Here is a 20417-nt window from a genome sequence, read left to right on the forward strand (position 1 = left end):
TAAAAAAATGGTTGCTTCTCTCTCTCTCTTTCTCTCTCTCTGCTCTAGCTCTAGCTCTCTTTGCTTCCATCATATTCCATTTAGTTAAATTTTTAAATGTGATATAAACTCAAAGATATTGTGTATGTTTTATTTATATAACTATAGTACTGTGAATTTCCCATGATATATGCAGATACAGTCAGGAGTACCCTCTGATAGATATGGAAAAATATTTTATAATTCTATTGATGTTATCTTCAAAGCAAGATATCTAGGAACTTAAGAGAATTAAGTGTTCAGAGAATTCTACTAAGATACTCCAAAAAATATGGAACACTATTCATATCTTAACAAATATTAATTAAGCAATGTTTACTGTGAGATCTTGTGGTTAGAACTGGAGCTACCATAGCCAACAGCAGGAAATTCTTACTCTTATGCAGCTCAAAGTCTTAAGGAAACAGACCCATAAACAGCTTAATAACAAATAGTGGGCTGAGGAAATTAAAGCAGGTAGAGGATACAGCTTGATGAAAATGGTTGTTATTTTATAAAGTGCATCATAGAAGATTTACTGACATTTGGACAGAGATAAGATTAACATGGGGAAGGGTGATCCTTGGGAAAAGAATAAGAAACACCTAAAGTAGGAACAAGTTCAACATGTTTGAGAAAGAATGAGCACTAATGGGAATCGAGCAGAGTGCGCAAAGGCAAGAGCGGTTAGAGATGAAGTGGAAAAGTATGCAAGAAACTGACATCACAGAATCCTCAAGGCCAGTGGTATCCAATAGAAATTTCTGTAATGATGGGAATGTCCTACATCTGAAATGACCAATGTATTAATAATAATAACTAATCACATACCCACATATGACTACTAAACACATAAAATGTGATTAGTGTAACTGAGAAACTGAAATTTTAATTTCATTTAATTTTTTTAAATGTTACTGAATTTGGCCGGGTGCAGTGACTCACACCTGCAATCCCAGCACTTTGGAAGGCTGAGGCATGCAGATCACTTGAGGTCAGGAGTTCTAGATCGGCCTGGCCAACATGATGAAACCGTGTCTCTACTGAAAAATACAAAAATTAGCCGGGCATGGTGGTGTGTGCCTGTAGTCCCAGCTACTTGGGAGGCTGAGGTGGGAGAATCACTTGAACCTGGGAGGCAGAGTCTACAGTGAGCAGAGACTGCACCACTGCACTACAGCCTGGGTGACAGAGTGAGACCCCATCTCCAAAAAATAAAAATAAATAAGTTACTGAATTTGGACTAACTTTAAATTCAAATAGCCACATGTAGTTCATGGGTACTACAGTGGAGGGTGTAGCTCTAGCCATGGTCAGATGTTAAATCCTTATGCACAGAGAGATCTTTAAAGAAGCGAGGTTAATACACGTGCATATTTTGTTTCTTTTGTTTGGTCCAGTCTCTGAAATTCTTTAAGTAAATTCTTGATTGTTATTAAACTTGAATTTTTATTTTGTGATATTTTACTCATATTCTACCACTAAACGGGCAAAAGCCTTGTACTGAACAGATGTGAAGAAGATTTGAGGAAAGAAGATTGCTAAACATAATTTATGGGGAGTGCTTTTCATTTGGATACTTGGAGTGGATTCAGTAAAAGTTACACATAAGTTATTCATCTATTTTCTCTCTGGAAGCTTACGTCATAAATGACGTGGTCTGTTTAATTTTTCATGTTGACTATAAAGCATGCTTAGGTTTCCCTTATTCCAGAAAGAAACTTTTCTTTGTTACATGAGAAACATCCTCCTTTGGAGGCTGTGCCTTTGCCTTTAACACTACTATCCCTCATTTCTGTTATCTACCTACATGACTACTTTTTTCCCTAATTTCAGTTTTAACCATTATCTTAATGGATGTTAAAATCTAAAATCCAGCCTAAAACCTTCACAACTTCTAAGTATCTCCATAATTAAAAACCCAAGAATCCATTTGTTATTTTAAAAAGATAATAAACACACCATTTTGTATCAGATGAAACAGAATTAATAGATCAGACAAAATAAGAATTACAAACCCGCAAGTAAGCATCCTCAAAATAATAAATTAAGATCATAAGAATACAAAGAAAGAGCAAATTGCTTGACAAAAGTAAAAATGGAGATAATAGGCACAGAAAGTATAAGATTCAAGGACAAAGGAAAACATTTATACGTTTTCAGATATGTGAAAATAAAGGTTTACAAAAGAACAAGAATAAAACTTTTTAACAACACTGAGTGCAAGGAGAAAATGGGATAATACTAGAAATATTAAAGGTAAAGAACTTTGAACCTACACATTTATAGCCAAAAAAGTATCTTTTAAGTATGTGGATGAAATTAAATTCTTTTTGGATATAAAAACTCAGAAACTTTAAGGCAAAAATATCTTTTAAAAACAGTTTAAGGAGTACTCCAGTCAGAAGATAAATAAAACCATGAAATTGATACAAAACAAAAGAATGAGTAAAGAACAGTAAAATGTTTGTGATCTAAGTAACTCTATATATATGTAGAGAGAGACATACATGCATAATAATTATATATGTATTTCTATAGATAAGTACATATATATACATGAATTCTATACATACATAAATTCTATAAACATCAATTCAGAAAGGTAGGTGACAACAAGGAGATGAGACCATACTAAGGTAGATTTTTACTTAAGAGTATGTCATATATAATGTTAAACAAGGATATAGATGTAGAAAAAAACATAATGATGACTCAAAATATTAGAAGTAACAAACAGAAAAGAAGATAAAAACTGACCAATGGAAGATAGAAAAAAGAGGGCAAAGAAACGGAAAGCATAGTAACTTAAAACATAAGAAATTGTAACTGTTAAATCCTAATAGTAAAGTAAGTACAAGAATATAAATGAGTTAACATACTGATTGAGAAACTCTCTCTTGAATTGGATTTTTAAAAGGTTTTGTAATATTTTGTCTATAAGAGACACACTTAAAAGTAAACAACAGAAAAAGCTGAAACAAGGTTAAAAAAGGTATCATAAATATAACCAAAAGGAAATCCACAGTAGTGGTATTCATATTAAGCAATATAAAATTCAAGGTTAAAATCTAAAGGAAAAATAATACCAAGTGATCATGAACACGTATGCACCTAAAAATATATACAACTGTCAGAATTCTGTGGAAAAGTAAATCAACACTTGCAGTTGAATATTTTAACTCAGCACTCTCTAAACCTGATCGTTCAGCACATAAACCTAAGCTTAGACTTCTCTTTACCTATACTTAAAGCCATGCCTTGGGACTTGTCATCATCTAAAATGCTTCATTTCTGAAATCTTAAAATCCATGATCTTACTCATCAAATGCAGCCTTTGTTTTAGATCCAGTCTAAACACTGGCAGATCACCTGAACAATTTTTATTTTATGACCCTTTATGCCTTTTCTCTGTTACCTTTCTGTCCAACTATCCCAAACATCCCAGGTAGTCAATCTCTCCACCTTCTATTAACTCTGAATTCAAAATAGAATGGCTTCTGCTCACCATCCTACTGACATCCCTTTTGTTGTTATTTTTATTCACTCTTTGCCAAGTTCAACAGATATTGATCAGTTCTTATTTTACTAGACTCATCTGCTATATTTGGGTGTGTGAATCACTCCCTCTTTCTTTAAACTAATTCTTTCTTTGGCATCAATGACATTGCACTCTCCCAGTTATCTTTTTACTTTACTTTTATGGGCCTTCTCTTCTAACCATCCCTTAAATGTTGGTCATCTTTAAAAGAGTATCTTTAGCTATCACTCTCCTCACTGTATTCAGGTTCTCAAGGGGATTTATTTCTCATTCAAGATTTCAAAGACCATCCGTATGCTGACAACTCTCAAATCTCTTCCTCCAGTCCAGCAAATTTGGATATCTAGCTGTCACCAACATCTCCACGTGATGATCTCACTGATACCACAGTTCAACATGTTTTAAGGGAGAGTCTCACTTTCTCACACCGCACAATGGAAATAGACTCCCAGCTGTTCCCTATCCCTGACTCCAGACTTCTCCCGCTATATAGTTGACAAAGTGATCTAGAGTCAAATCTGATTATGTTACCCTAGGTCCCAAGTTTCAACCCTACAGTGACTTTATACTGTTTAACATGGAGTACTAGCCTCTCTGTAATTTGCTGATTACTTACTTCTTTGATGTCATCTTTTACCACCATCTGCCTTCTTTTCTATTCATTTCACACTGCTTCCCATCTCTATTCTGCGCTCATGCTATCCCATCTGGCTAAATGCCCTACTAGTCATTTTCCTCTAAGTCTTTTTACATAATATTATAATTATTTGTTAATTTTTTCTCTTGTTCTCAACCTGAAGCTCCTATATGGTATAGATTATATAGGATGTGCAGTTTGTTTCCTGAGCATGTGGCAATGACAGCTGTCTGAATGAAGAAAAAAATGAAATCTTATTGACCATTCTAAGTTCTTTTTTGAGAAATAGATTTTTTATTTTCATTTGTCTTTTGAACCTCTTCTCCTGGTTGTCTTCTAAGTTAACTCATCGTCACTTTCATGCCAAACTCTACACTCCTTCTAACTACCATACTTCTCTTAACAGTCCCTTCATCTATGTATGTTATTCATCCTGTAAAGGCTCAAAAATCTCAAAATTGCACCAAACTCATCTTCCACCTTCACTTTCATATACAATATGACACTGAGATGCATCAACATTACTCCTGAGTTTTTTATTCTCTCTACCACCAATTTTCCTGATTCAGGCTATAACTAAATTGCACTGTAATATTCTGTCATCTGTTCATGTAGCATGAAACTTAGCCTCAATTCTTTCCCTCTCAACTACCATTTAAATGTTTCTGAAGCATTGCTTTGATTATGATACTTTTGTACTCAAAAACTTGTTCCCACAGCAGTTCCATTGAGAGTTGTGTAGTAAATTATCAATTTTCTTCTTCTTTCTTACTAATGTTTTTGATGAAACAATATGCTCAGAAGAAAAATGCATTTTTTCTCAGTTTCACATCAGCTAAATGTGGCCATGTGACACAGTTTTGACTAAGTCATAAGCATAAGTCTCTTGTGAATTTCCGCAAAATTTTTACTTTCCTCATGGAGGCATTCTCCTTGCTTCTCTCTCTACTGTCCGTCTGGTTTGAAGGCCTGAGAGGTGAAGCGGCCCTCTTGTGATCACATGAGGCCCATTAAGATAAAAGTCACTTAGTGAAGAAGAAAGAGGAAGAACTGATCTACGTTGACATCACAGAGAACTACAACAGCTTCTGACTACCTGCTTCTGACCTACTTTTCATGGGAGTTGCCCTGTTTTAAAAATGGAGATAATAGGGGCTGGGCATGGTGGCTCACCCCTGCAATCCCAGCACTTTGGGAGGCCGAGGCAGGTGAATCACTTGAGGTCAGGAGTTCAAGATCACCCTGGCCAATACGGCGAAACTCCGTCTCTACTAAAAATACAAAAATTAGCTGGGTGTGGTGGCTTGTGCCTGTAGTCCCAGCTACCAGGGAGGCTGAGGCACGACAATCTCTTGAACCTGGGTGGTGGAAGTTACAGTGAGCTAAGATTGTGCCACTGCACTCCAGCCTGGGCAACAGAGGGAGACTTGTCTCAAAACAAAAACAAAACAAAACAAAACAAAAAACAAAACAAAAAAAGGAGATAATAGTAAACCATAGTGCTGTTTAAAAAATTAATTTAAAATACCACCTGACATAAAATAAAGACTAAATGAATACTCTCTTATTTTTGTTGTTAATATCACTGTTAATATTCTGTTGTTAATAATTATAAGATATAATTGTATAAGATTATATGAGATAATATAAGATTATTATGGGAGAAAAATTTGTAACTCTCATTTAGTTAAATCATGGGAAGTTATTTTCTCTTGCATGTTCCTAATGCAGATCTAATTGATACAGTCCCCCACTACCTTGGAATCATGGTCTAAGTTCCTAGATCTGCATTTAAGTCCTGTAGTCCCACCCTAATCCTCCTTTCTAACCTCAGTCACTTATTTGTACCAAATTGTATCACTCTCAAACCCACTTATGCTTGTCTACTCTGCCCTTAGCTTACAGCATTCTCGACTCAAAAAAATTATCTTCTATCATCTTTGCTGTTGATGTACATGTCTTTCAACACCCAACTCAAATATTAACACTTCCAGAATTTCCTGAGACCTCACACTGAAAAAATTTATCTTCTTTCTGATTTTCTAGAATACCTTGATTTCACTTTTCTAATGGTTCTTCTCAAATTATACCATATTACTTAAAGTATCACTGTACCAATAACAGCAAGTAGAGAAATATTATTGAAATAAGGGTACTCATTATTCATTAACTTACAAATTTGCCAAAAATATGCACTGATTATTAATTGGCAGAAATTTGTCTTAGGAGCTAGATATTAAAATGTGAATAAGGTATGGTATTTTCATCAAGGAATTAACAGACTAAAAGATAAGAAAAAGAAAAAAGGCATAATTAAAACGTAGCATGTGCTGTGAGAATGCCATGAAAAGTGCAATTGTTATCCATATGATATCAGCGTTGCTATGAAAACTCAGATAACAGGCGCTAAGCCCAGAAAGAGCATCACCAGGGAAAGCACCTTAGACAAGAAACCTGAAATGAATTTTGAAGGTGAGCTAGAATTATCCAGACAAATGGTCGTGATCAAATAAGCAGGAGGTAAAGAAAAGGTGTAAGAAGGAGAGCCCGGCCACCATGAGAACCAGTGGTAAACTCATAGAGCTGAAACATGAAGCTCTATGGGGATACTAAAGGATAAGTCTGAGCCAGGTCAAGGGTTAAGTGCAGAAGGGTCCATGTGCTATGGGTAGAAGTTTGAATTGTATCTTAGAAAGACCCATGTTACAAAATGCTTCTTTCGATTTTATATTTCATCTTAAAGATTTTCAGACTTCAAGTTACTCCTAATTCCAATTACCAAATCCTGAATCTAAAGCTGTTCTCAGACTTATCCTGTGGTAGCTATGATTTCTGGGGTCTTCTTTGAATTGATGAAATGCTCCCTGATGTCACAGGTGGAAAAGGCTTGGGAGAAAAAAAAAAAAAAAAAGATGGCAACAGACACCATATCCTGAGCTCCCACTCTGCCCTTGTGTTAAAAATGTAAAATTCAAGCATCAAAACAATTCTACAATGTGTACACATATGGGTGAGAGAAATTAAGGACTGAAACCACACAGCTATACTACACTGACTATGTCCAAAGACTATACACTTTCTGCCTTGAGTCATAGACTCCAAGCACCAGTAAAAGCATTAGACTATTGCGACAGCACAGGGTATATCCTAGCTATCAAAGATAGTAAGTCTGTGAATGATGGCAGTACGTGAAAATGTATAAACATACCAAATTCAAAGGGACCACACACTGATTAAAACTATTACAGACTCAGTAAAACTGTGATTAAATGGACATTAATGATGGTTGGGAGATACTTTTGTATACATAATTTAAAATATGATGGTTTAAAAAAATAGAAAAAAATTGTCTATAGCCATTGTTCGTTCACATTGCCCCAAGGCCAGAGCAATTCTTGGGACTTTCAACCCTTCTGAGCCATGAGATTCTTTGACTGAGAGCACCCAAAGACCACTAAAAACATGTGAATTTTCTTTATATATACAAACTTAGGATAAAAGCACAGGTAAGATGTGTGCTTAAAGAATAAAAAAAGTAAATAAAAGGCAGAAAGCTGATCTATGTTGCTTACCCATTCTCATTTTTTAGAGTACATATTTTATAAATATATAATAAAATCATTTGTAAGTTTTACCTAGAATTAACTGGCATATGCATATCCTTCAAGATTTGTTTTTCTCTTTAGAAATCAATCTTTGACACAAGAAAATGAACTTTGGGAGAAGTAGTTGTAGGATAAATTGTACTGTGTGTAGGTCTAACATTTACTGAACAGATTATTTCATCTGATATATATTTTTACAACCTTCATAGACTGAATAGAGAACCTGATTCTACATTCATTTTTTAGGAAAGATTTTTATATATCCACTACTGTAAAGTTTGAGTAAATATACATGTAGGTATTTACATTTGGTTTTAGATTTCAAAAACTCCCATTTTTTTATTGTTTTATTTTTTATTAACAATCTACCAGATCTTTATTTTTTTCTCTTTTCCAGGTTAACATAAAATCTGTTTAAAAAAATTCTCTATCATTTGGAATTTAAATAATGGGATTCTGAGCATTATCCTTTTGTGCCTGGAGGCTACAGGCTTAATAGATGGTAAGCATTGACCTGAAATCGGCAATAAACACCAGGAATGTAGATTGGGAGATTAAACCTGGGAGATCACAGGACCATAGCTTTATCTAACAAATCTAATGGAAAAAAGAAAAGAAAGCTCAGTTATTAATATGGTTTTTTATACTGAAACATTAAAGGAAGTCTTTTTTCTAGTACCAGTGTTTCCCAGTTCTATTCATACTTCAGTATTTTCTGAAGGTTCATTACAAGCAAGTCACAATAAATATAAACTCCATGAAGCTAAATACTCATTTATTTTGTATGATCAGAACCTCTAAATTTTGGTTATTTAGTAAATAGTAGCCAACTATTTATTAAAAATAGAATTGAATGTATAGAAAAGCAAAAGTTAAAAGATCCAGATATAATTTCATGTAAGTGCAATAAAATTATTAGTCTTATTCTAATAGTCAATTTCTACAGCAAAAATTTACTGCTATTTAAGTAATTTCTGCCTGTTTTATTTTAATGGATATTTAAGACAATTTAACTACTGATAAATATTTCAACTAAATTTATCAGAAAACATTTACAATTAAGGCTAAATCTTCTAAACACATACCACTATTAGTGTCTATTTTAAATCACATTAATACATAATTGAAGTGCATATTAAAAATGAATTTTTATAATTTATTATGCATAGGAATTTATATGCATATAGTTAATAAATAGAGAATAATTAATTAATTAAAAGCACATTTCTTTTGTTACATTTGCAATTGGAACGTTTACTGTAAAAATGTTGACTTCAATTACTTTAATAGAGTTTTTTTCAAAAACTGATGATATATTTTTATAACCAGCCATTAGACATACATGCCATTGCGCATTGTCATCTTCTTTCCCGATAGCTAGTAACTTGGTGAGTGGGTTTTCTGTGAGGCCAGCATCACTGTCCAGAGTTGTGTGTGCATGCTGCACAAGAGGCCCACCACTTGGCACTGCAGGTTGTGACCATTTAAGAGTTGGATTGATGATCTGATGATCAAGGGTCATGAAAGAGTTTACTTGCTGTCTCTGGGCTTTCTGTAGCTGAGGCCTTGCAGAACTTTCCAGGTGTGCTGGGACCTACAAGATCAAAATCAAACAAATACAATGTGCAGCATCAGCTGTGAAATTAGAGTTCTCCTTTCCACAATTGCACTAGGATAATAAACACACTATACTATAGCATCTAGTTGCTCTCAAATCTATCGCCCATACCTCTGTCATAAGTTACATACAATTTTAATGGGTTATGATTATTAAGAAGTAATTTAAACTTTAATGAAATATTTTAAATGCTAACCAGTTTTTTTAAATGAGTAGCCTTAAAATTAGGAATAAATATATAAACCACAATATTTTTTGAGGGTCTAAAAAATGAGGGCCTAAAATAACATAAGGAAAATACAGATGATTCACTATTACAAGTAATTTCTATATAACATGTATTACTTGGATTCCTTTATATTACACATAAATATTCTATGGAATATGATCAAAACTTTGTTAAGAAAACTAAAAATTATAAGAGAGCAGGAACTAGAAATATATGTACAAAATATTAAGTGTGAAACTGTATGGGTAGTGAAAATCTAGATGATTTTTTTCTACTTTTCTGTACTTCCCTATTTCTATCCTGAGCCCATTTTTATTTTTTTAATCTTATTTTTAAACCCTTTCATATTTTCACCTTATAATAATGAGAAAGTGGTATACTCATTATTATGAATTGACAGGAGCATTCAGAAAAAAATCTAACGATTGTCATGTGTCAACTAAACAACTGTCCAGTCTGCCAAAATCCCTTTTTCAAAATATACCACATACTTTCAAAATTTTACACCTTCAGTCTAGTTATCGTAGTTAATATTGTACTATCATTTGTGTAAGGACAACTTTAAGCATTTCAAATCTGCCCTTTAAAAGCCTGCGAGCATAGTTTTGCCTGTCAGTAGTCTTTATATTTACTGTGCTATTCTGTGTATTCTAATACATTTTCCTCAAGTGGCCTATATATAAACCGATTTAATATTTCCCTCATGTTAAACAATAGTAAAGATTGCTGTACAGTGCTTATTTTTCCTTTTATTTCAGTTACACAAACTACTCCTTAAATCCCTTAACATGCATTAGCCCAGATAAATAGCCTCTACAAAGTATTTTGCATTTAAATTAGCTGGTTTGGGGTACAATATTGTGGTAGTTACTTTAGTTTAATTCTGCTATGCTGACATTTTTAGCATTATTTTAATTGTACTACCATAAAATAATTTTTCAGTCATATAAAAAAGATTAAGATTGGTAACAAAGATTACACATATTACTAATTATATTGCTATGAGCTTTAAAGTTGTAAAATAACATTTCATTAAAATGCCGGTGGTAATTTTTTTAGGGTAGCTATTTAGATTATCCTACTGTTCGAAATTAATCCTTTTTAATCTGTGTACATTTATGAAATATACATTATGAAGAACACTTTCAGTTTCACAAATCTGAATGATCTTTCACACTATGCAACTGAATGCCAAAGAACATTGTATACCTACAATTGGGAAATATCTCTTGTTCTAAGAAGAATATGTTGAATCAGAATTTACAACATGCATTAACTAATTCAATTTTTACTTTTCATCCATTCATTCCAAAAGCCTCACTGAAGCACTTACTCTTGTGTTATATCAAGAATACAAAAGAAGTCATAGATGTGATCCCAAGGTTATAGGAGTTTACAATCTATTGGGAAGTATTAGTATCAACTATAGCAACAACAACAATGATAATAATATTAAGCAACAGATACTAGGCACTATGCTAAACAATTTACATATATTATTTTATTCCATTCTTGTTATAACCTTAGGAGATAGGTACCATAAGTTAGTATACCCATTGCACTATATAGACGAAGCCACTAAAATTTAGAGTTTAAATGGCATACCTATTACCATTCAGCTAGTGAGAGAAAGAAGTGGAATACAGAGCCTTTCTTCCTCAGCATTACAATATCGGTTCCTGAGTAAATAACTGAAATGTTTACAATGCAAAGCAAAAGCTCCATAACACATGCAATGAAATTAAAAAGCAGTGGTTTTAAAAAAACATATTGAAAGAGAAAGTGATTTTAAGTCAGCTGTTGGAAGGAGAGATAGTAAAATCTCAAATATTCTCAGCAAACTATCGCAAGGACAAAAAACTAAACACCACATGTTCTCACTCATAGGTGGGAATTGAACAATGAGAACACTTGGACACAGGAAGGGGAACATCACACACCGGGGCCTGTTGTGGGGTGTGGGGAGGGGGGAGGGATAGCATTAGGAGGTATACCTAATGTAAATGACGAGTTAATGGGTGCAGCGCACCAGCATGGCACATGTATACGTATGTAACTAACCTGCACATTGTGCACATGTACCCTAAAATTTAAAGTATAATAATAATAATACATTAGGTATACCTAATGTAAATGATGAGTTAATGGGTGCCGCACACCAACATGGCACATGTGTACATATGTAACAAACCTGCACATTGTGCACATGTACCCTAGAACTTAAAGTATATTAAAAAATAAAAATAAAATAATAAGGCATTTGACTATGTATGCGCATATATATATATATATATATGCTTAGGTATGCTTATATAATAATTAAAATTAATGACAGCAATTATATAAGTGGCAAGAGGGAGAAATTAGGAATATTATTTGGTTGTTACAAGATATTTCCCAGAGGAGATGGGGGAAGATGGCTGAATAGAAACCTCCAGCAATCGTCCTCCATGCAGGAACAACAAATTGAACAACTATCCACACAAAAAAACACCTTCATAATAACCAAAAATCAGGTGAGCTATCACAGTATCTTGTTTTAACTTCATATCACTGAGAGAGACACTGGAGAAGGGAGGAAAGACAGTCTTGAATTGCCAACATCTTCCCTCCCCCAACCCTGGCACGGCTCGGAGAGAGTATCTGTGCTCTTTGGGGAGAAAGAGTGCAGTGATTGTGGAACTTTGCTTTGGAACTCAGTGCTGTCCTGACACAGTGGAAAGCAACATAGGGCAGAACACAGCTGGCACCCACGGAGGGAGCATTTAGACCAGCCCTACCCAGATGGGAATTGTCCATTCCAGTGATCAGAAGTTTAGTTCTTGCAAGTCTCACCACCATGGGTAAAGCTCTCTGGGTTTCTGAATAAACTTGAAAGGCAGTTTTGGCCACAAAATCTGCAATTCCCAAGCAAATCCTGGTGCTGTGCTTAGCTTACAGCCAGTGGACTTGGGGAAAATAAGACCTAGTGAGATACCAGCTGGGGTGGCAAAGGGAATGCTTGTGCCACCTATCCCCCAACTTAAGGCAGCACAGCTTGCAGCATCAGGAAAGACTCTCTCCTTACGCTTGAGGAGGGGAAGGGAAAGAATAAGGAAGACTTTGTCTTGCAACATGGCTACCAGCTGAGCCACAGTAGATAAGAACAAGGCAGAGTCTTGAGGCCCTCATTGCAGAGCCTAGCTCATGGCCATTTCTAGATACTTCCTGGGCCAAAAGGGAACCTACTTCATTGCAGGGAAGGATCCAGTCATGGCAGGATCTTTAAAATGCTAATTAGACCCTGGGCCCTGAATAATCAGCAGTACTACCCAGGCAGTACTTGTGATGGGCCTTGAGTGAGACTCAGAGACATGCTGGCTTAGGTGTGATCCAACGTATTCCCAGCTATGGTGGGTTTGGGGAGAGACTCCTTCTGCTTGAGAAAAGGAGAGGGAAGAGTAAACAAGACTTTGTCTTGCATCTTAAGTAAAAGCTAGCCACACTGGGGTAGAGCACCCAGTGAGCTCTTAGGGTCCTCAATTCCAGAACTTGGCTATCAGACAGCATTGCTGGACATTCTCTTGGCCAGAGGGAAGCCCACTGCACTAAAGGGAGAGTCCTGGAGCTGGCAGCATTCACCAAAAGCTGACTGAAGAGACTTTGGGTCTTCAGTGGACGTTAGGAGTAACCAATTTAGGAGTAACCAACCAGATAGTACTCACCACAGGCCTGGGGCAGTAATAGCTTTGGGAGAGTCCGTAGCTTGTGAAAAGGAAAAGAAAGAGTGGGAAGGACTTTGTCTTCTGGATTGGGTGCCAGCTCAGCTGCAGTAGGAAAGACAACCAGGTAGATTCCTAAGGTTTTCAAATACAGGCCCTGGCTCCCAGCTGGTATCTCTGGACTAGCATGGGGAGGGGAATCTCATCACCCTGAGGGTGAGGACACAAGTCTGGCTGACTTTACTACCTGTTGATTGTAGGGCATTAGGGCCTTGAGAGAAACATAAACAGTAGTCAAGCAATGGTTACCACAGGCCTTGGGCAAAACCTAGTACTGTGCTGGCTTCAGTTCTGACACAGCATAGTCCCACTGGAGGTGGCCAGAGGGGTGCTTGTGTCACCCCTCCTCAAGATCCAGGTAGCTCAGCACACAGAGAGAGACTCCATTTGATTGAGAGAAGGTAAGGGAAAAGAACAAGAGTCCCTGCCAGACAACACAGAGAATTCTTCTGGATCTTATCTAAGACCACCAAGGTGGTACATGTATGAGTCTGCAAGAGCCACAGCATTACTAAGCTTTGGCTGCCTCCTAATGCAGATACCACTACAGTGACCAAGAACTTAGATTACAACATCCAAGTCCCTTTAAATACCTGGAATGCCTTCCCAAGATGAACGGGTACAAACCAGCACAGACTGAAAAGAATAAAATGAATACCTAACTCTTCAAGGCCCAGACAACAACAAACATCCACAGGCATAAAAACCTTACAGGAAAATATAACCTCACCAAATAAACTAAATAAGTCACCAGGAACAAATCTCGGGGAAACAGAGATATATGACCTTTCAGACAAAGAATTCAAACTAGATGTTTTGAGGAAATTCAATGAAATTCAAGACAAAATGGAGAAGCAATTCAGAATACTATCATGTAAATTTAACAAACAGATTGAAATAATTTAAAGCAAAAATTCTGGAGGTTAAAAGTTCAATAGGCATGCTGAAGAACGCATCAGAGTCTCTTACCAGCAGAATTCATCAAGCAGAAGAAAGAATTATTGAACTTGAAGACAGAACGGTCTTTTTTTTGAAAATACATGGTCAGAGGGGACAAAAGGAAAAAGAATAAAAAAGAATTAAGCATGCCTACAGGATCCACAAAATAACCTCCAAAGGGAAAATCTAAGAGTTATTGGCCTTAAAGAGGAGGTAGAGGAAGAGACAGGGATAGAAAGTTTATTCAAATGGGTAATAATACAGAACTTCCCAAGCCTAGAGAAAGATATCAATATTCAAGCACAAGAGGTACTAAAACACCAAATAGATCTAACTCAAAGAAGGCTACCTCAAGACATTTAATAATCAAACTACCAAAGGTCAAGAATAAAGAAAGGATCTTAAAATGAGAAAAACAAAATGTTATGCAATCAGTGGTAAGTTGTCATCAGTTTAAAACAATAGGTTATAAGATGGTATTTGCAAGCCTCGTGGTAATTCAAATGAAAAAACATTCAGCAGATACACAAAAAACAAAAAGCAAGAAATTAAAACATACCACCAGAGAAAACTACCTTCTCTAAAAAGAAGACAGAAATCAAGGAAAGAAGGAAGAGAAGACCACATAACAAACAGAAAAAAAATAACAAAATGCAAGAGTAATTTCTTCCTTATTAATAATAACATTGAATGTAAATGGACTAAACTCTCCAATCAGAAAAACATAGAATGGCTGAATGGATAAGTAAAAAAAAAACACGCAACAATCTGTAGTCTATAAGAAACATACATTAGCTATAAAGATACACATAGAATGAAAAGAAAGGGATTGAAAAAGATATTCTATGCAAATGGAAACCAAAAATAGCAACAGTCATTATACTAATATCAGACAAAGTAGATTTCACGAAAAAAGGTGTAAGAAGAGACAAAGAAGGTCATTATATAATGATAACGTAGCTAATCAATAAGAAGATATAACAATTATAAATATATATGTGCCCCAAAACTGGAGCATCCAGATATATAAAACAAATATTATTAGTGCTAAAGAGAGAGAGCAACTCCAATGCAATAATAGCTAGAAACCTCAACACCCCACTTTCAGCATTGAACAGATCATCCACACAGAAAATCAATAAAGAAACATCAGACTTAATCTGAACTATAAACCAAATAAACCTAATAGATATTTACAGAACATTTCATTCAATGGCTACAGTATACACATTCTTCTCCTCAACACATTGATCATTCTCAAGGAGAGACCACATAACAAGTCTTAAAAATTCACATAAGTCTTACAAATTTTAAAAATATTGATATGTCAAGTATTTTCTCTGACCACAATGAAATAAAACTACAAATCAACAACAACAGGAATCTTGGAAACTACACAAACACATGGAAATATAAAAATATGCTCCTGAATGACCAGTGGGTAAATTAAGAAATTAAGAAGGAAATTTAAAAATTTCTTGAAACAAATGATAATGAAAACACAATATACCAAAATGTATGAAATACAGTAAAAGCAGTACTAAGAGGAAAGTTTATAGGTATAAGCACCTAAACGAGAAAAGTAGAAACATTTCAAATAAACAACCTAACAATGCATCTTAAAGAAATAGAAAAGCAAGAGAAAGTAAACCCCAAATTAGTGCAAGATCAGAACAGAAATAAATAAAGTTGAAATGAAAGAAACCATACAAAAGATCAACAAAATGAAAAGTTGCTTTCTTGAAAAGATAAACAAAATCAAAAAACCTTTAGCCAGGCTAACTAAGAAAAAAGAAGACACAAATAAATGAAATGAGAGATGAAAAAGGAGACATTACAACTGATATCACAGACATTCAAATGATTATTAGGGCTACTGTGATATGAGCAAGTATATGCCAATAAATTGGAAACATCTAGGAGAAATGGACAAATTCCTAGACATGTAGGATGTACCAAGACTGAACCATGAAGAAATCCAAAATCTGAACAAATAATAAGTAGCAAGATCAAAGCCATAATAAGTCTCCTAGCAAAAAAAAAAAAAAAAAAGGCGATGGCTTCACTGCTTAATTTTAACAAACATTTAAAGAATTAATATCAATACTACTCAAACTTCTGAAAAATAAAGGAGGAGGGAAAACTTCTAAACCCATTCTACAAGGTCAGTATTACCCTGATCTCAAAACCAGACCAAGACATATCAATAAAAGAAAACTACAGGCCACTATCCACAATGAACATTGATGCAAAAATCCTCAACAAAATACTAGCAAACCAAATTCAACAACACATTAAAAATATACTTCATCATGACCAAATGGGATTTATCCCAAGGATATAAAAAGATGGTCAAACATATGCAAAATAATGTGATACATCGTATCAACAGAATGAAGAACAAAAACCACATGATCATTTCAATTGATATGGAAAAAAGCATTTGATAATATTGAACACTTCAAGATAAAAACCCTCAAAAAAATGAATATAGAAGCAACTCACCTCAATACAATAAAAGCCACATAGGACAGACCCACAGATAATATCATACTGAGCAGGAAAAAACTGAAATTCTTTCCTCTAAGATCTGGAACACAAGGTGCCCACTTTCACCACTATTATTCAACATGGTACTGTAAGTCCTAGCTACAGCAATCAGACAAGAGAAAGAAATAAATGGCATCCAAATTAGAAAGGAAGAAGTAAATTTATTTGTGTTTGCAGATTAAATGATCTTACATTTGGAAAAACCTAAAGACTCCACACAAAAATACTATTAGAACTGATAAATTCAGTAAAGTTGCAGGATACAGAATCAACATACAAAAATCAGTAGCATTTCTGATTTCAATGTATGCCAACAGTGAACGATCTGAAAAAGAAATCAAGAAAGTAATCCCATTTGCAATAGCTACAAATAAAATAAAATACCTAGGAATTAACTTAACCAAAGAAGTGAAAGATCTCTACAATGTAAACTATAAAACATTAATGCAAGAAATTGCAGAGGACACAAGAAATGAGAAGATATTCCATGTTAATGAATTGGAAGAATCAATATTGTTAAAATGTCCATATTACCTAAAGCAATCTACAGATTCAATGCAATCCCTATCAAAATACCAATGACATTCTTCACAGAAACAGAAAAAAAAAAAAAAGAGAAAACAGTCCTAAAATTTATACAGAAACACAAAACACCCAGGATATCCAAAGCTACCCAGAGCAAAAATAACAAACTGGAGGAATCACATCACCTGACTTCAAATTACACTTCAGGGGTATAGTAACAAAAACAGCATTGTACTGACACATAAACCAATGAAACAGAATAGAGAACCCAGAAACAAATCCATAAATGTAAAGTGAATTCATTTCAGACAAAGGTGCCAATAACACATATTGGGGAAATGACAGTCTCTTCAATAAATGAGGCTGGGAAAATTAGATATTCGTATACAGAAAAACAAATGACAATATGACCCTATCTCTTACCATATACAAAAATCAAATAAAAATGGATTGAGACTTAAACCTATGAAACTACTGAAAAAAATTAACCAGACGTGGCAGTGTGCGCCTGTAGTGCCAGCGAATCGGGAGGCTGAGGCAGGAAAATTGCTTGAACCCTGGAGGCGGAAGTTGCAGTGAGCTGAGGTCATGCCACTGGACTCCAGCCTGGGCGACAGAGCAAGACTCAGTCTCAGGAAAAACAAAACAAAACAAAAAAAAAACATTGGGGAAACTCTCCAGGACATTGGACTGGGCAAATATTTTTTGAGTAATACACCACAAGCACAGGCAACCAAAGCAAAAATGGACAAATGGGATCACATCAAGTTAAGAAGCTTCTGCACAGCAAAGGAAACAATCAACAAAGTGAAGAGACAACCCATTGAATGGGAGAAAATATTTGCAAACTAGTCATCTGACATGGGATTAATAAACAGAATATATAAGAAGCTCAAAAACTCTATAGAAAAAAATCTAACAATCCAATTAAAAATGGGCAAATGGTCCAAACAGACATTTCTCAAAAGAAGACATACAAACAGGTATATAAAAAGGTGCTCAAAAGAAGACATACAAAAAGGTATGTAAAAAGGTGCTCAACATCATTGATCATCAAAGAAATGCAAATCCCAAACTACAATGAGACATAATCTCACCCTAGTTAAAATGGCTTTTAATCCAAAAGACAGGTAATAACAAACGCTGGTGAGAATGTGGAGAAAAAAAACCCTTGTACCCTCTTCATGGGAATGTAAGTTAGTACAACCACTATGGAGAAAAGTTTGGAGGCTTTTCAACCAACTAAAAATAGAGTCACCATATGATCCAGCAACCCCCTGCAAGGTATATACCCAGAAGAAAGGAAATCAGTATATCAAAGAGATATCTGCACTCCCATGTTTATTGCAGCACTAATCACACTAGCTAAGATTTGGAAGCAACCTAAGGATTTATCAACATATGAATGGATGAAGAAAATGTGGTACATATACACACTGGAGTACTATTTAGCCATAAAAGTGAATGAGATCCTGTCATTTGCAACAGCATGGATGGTGCTGGAAGTCATTTTGTTATGTGAAATAAGTCAGGCAGAGAAAGACAATCTTCACATGTTCTCATTTATTTGTGGGAGCTAAAAATTAAAATAATTGAACTCATTGAGCTATGTAATAGAACAATGGTTGCCTGAGGCTGGGAAGAGTAGTGGGGATACTGGAGATGGTTAATGGATACCAACATATCATTAGATATAATGAATAAGATCTAGTGTTTTATGGCACAACAGGGTGACTATGGTCAACAATAATTTACTGTACATTTAAAAATAAGTAAAGAGTATAATTGGATTGTTTGTAACACAAGGATAAATACTTGAGGTGATAGATACCCAATTTACCCTCATGTGATTATTATTCATTTTATGCCTGTATCAAAATATTTTATGTACCTCATAAATACACACCTGTTACACACTCACAAACATTAAAAATTTTAAAAAAGAAAGTAGACTTGGATTAGTTGTAAATGTATATTGCAAACTCTAGGGCAACCACTAAATTTTCTTTTAAAGTATAGTATAACCGATATGTTAAGAAAGAAGAGCAAATGAAATCATATAAAATGCTCAATTAAAACCACAAAAGGCAAAAAAAGAGTGGAAGACAAAAATAGGAGCAAGAACAAGGGTAACAAATAGAAAATAGTAACACATAGAATAGATATTAATCCAAATAAATTAATAACCACTTTTAACATCAATGGACATCAATGGTTTAAATGCATCAACTAAAAGACAGATAACAAGAAATCTACTTTAGATGGAATGACACATATATAAATTAAAAGTAGGGCTAGGCCGGGCCAGCACCCTTCAGCCTCACACTCCTCTCTCACATTACCATTTTTTAACTTTAAATTTAAAAAAAAATTAAATAAGTAAAAGTAAATGGATGGAAAAAGATTTATTATGCTAACAGTAATCAAGGAAAAGCAAGAATTACTATGCTAACTTTAGACAGGGCAGGCCTCACAGCAAGGTAAGTTATTAGGGATAAAGAGGGCCATTAGATGATTTAAAAAAAGATCAATATTCTAAAAAAATAACAATCCTTAATATTTATTTATATGCTCAAAGACAGAAGGTCAAAACACATGACCCAAAAACACAGAACAGCAAGGAGATAGAAATGAGTCCACTATTACAGGTGGATACTTCAACACACTTCTGTCAGAAATGATTGAATCCGGCAGGCAGAAAATCAGTATGGAGATAGTTAAAGACAACAAAAGTATCAATCAAACAGACACATTTAATATATAATAGACTATTTACCACCAACAACAGGATACACATTTTTCTCAAGCTCTCATGGAGTATGTACCAAGATAGACCACATTCTGAACCATAAAAGACACTATACAAATTAAAAAAAAAATCATACAATATCTGCACTCAGATAATTGAGTTAAGCTACAAATCAATAACAAAAAGATAAAAAAAAACCCTCAAAATATTTGGAGATTAAACCACACACTTTTACATTACACAAG

The 20417-nt window shown here is 34.6% G+C and overlaps 1 protein-coding gene across 4 annotated transcripts in view; it reads right to left on the reverse strand.

Annotated features, from left to right (window-relative positions):
• TFEC (transcription factor EC) overlaps positions 1–20417 on the reverse strand; it is a 243807-nt gene that overhangs the window by 37530 nt on the left and 185860 nt on the right. For all 4 annotated transcript variants that reach the window (XR_008527196.1, XM_054559712.1, XM_054559710.1 and 1 more), the window contains one exon: positions 9144–9395. Coding sequence is in view for 3 of the 4 variants with exons in the window: in XM_054559712.1 (XP_054415687.1) it covers positions 9144–9395 (252 nt within the window). In the remaining variant the exon portion in view is untranslated. The remainder of the gene's footprint in view (positions 1–9143; positions 9396–20417) is intronic.

Source organism: Pongo abelii, chromosome 6, assembly GCF_028885655.2.
Source record: "Pongo abelii isolate AG06213 chromosome 6, NHGRI_mPonAbe1-v2.0_pri, whole genome shotgun sequence".
In the NCBI taxonomy this organism is placed as follows: domain Eukaryota; kingdom Metazoa; phylum Chordata; class Mammalia; order Primates; family Hominidae; genus Pongo; species Pongo abelii.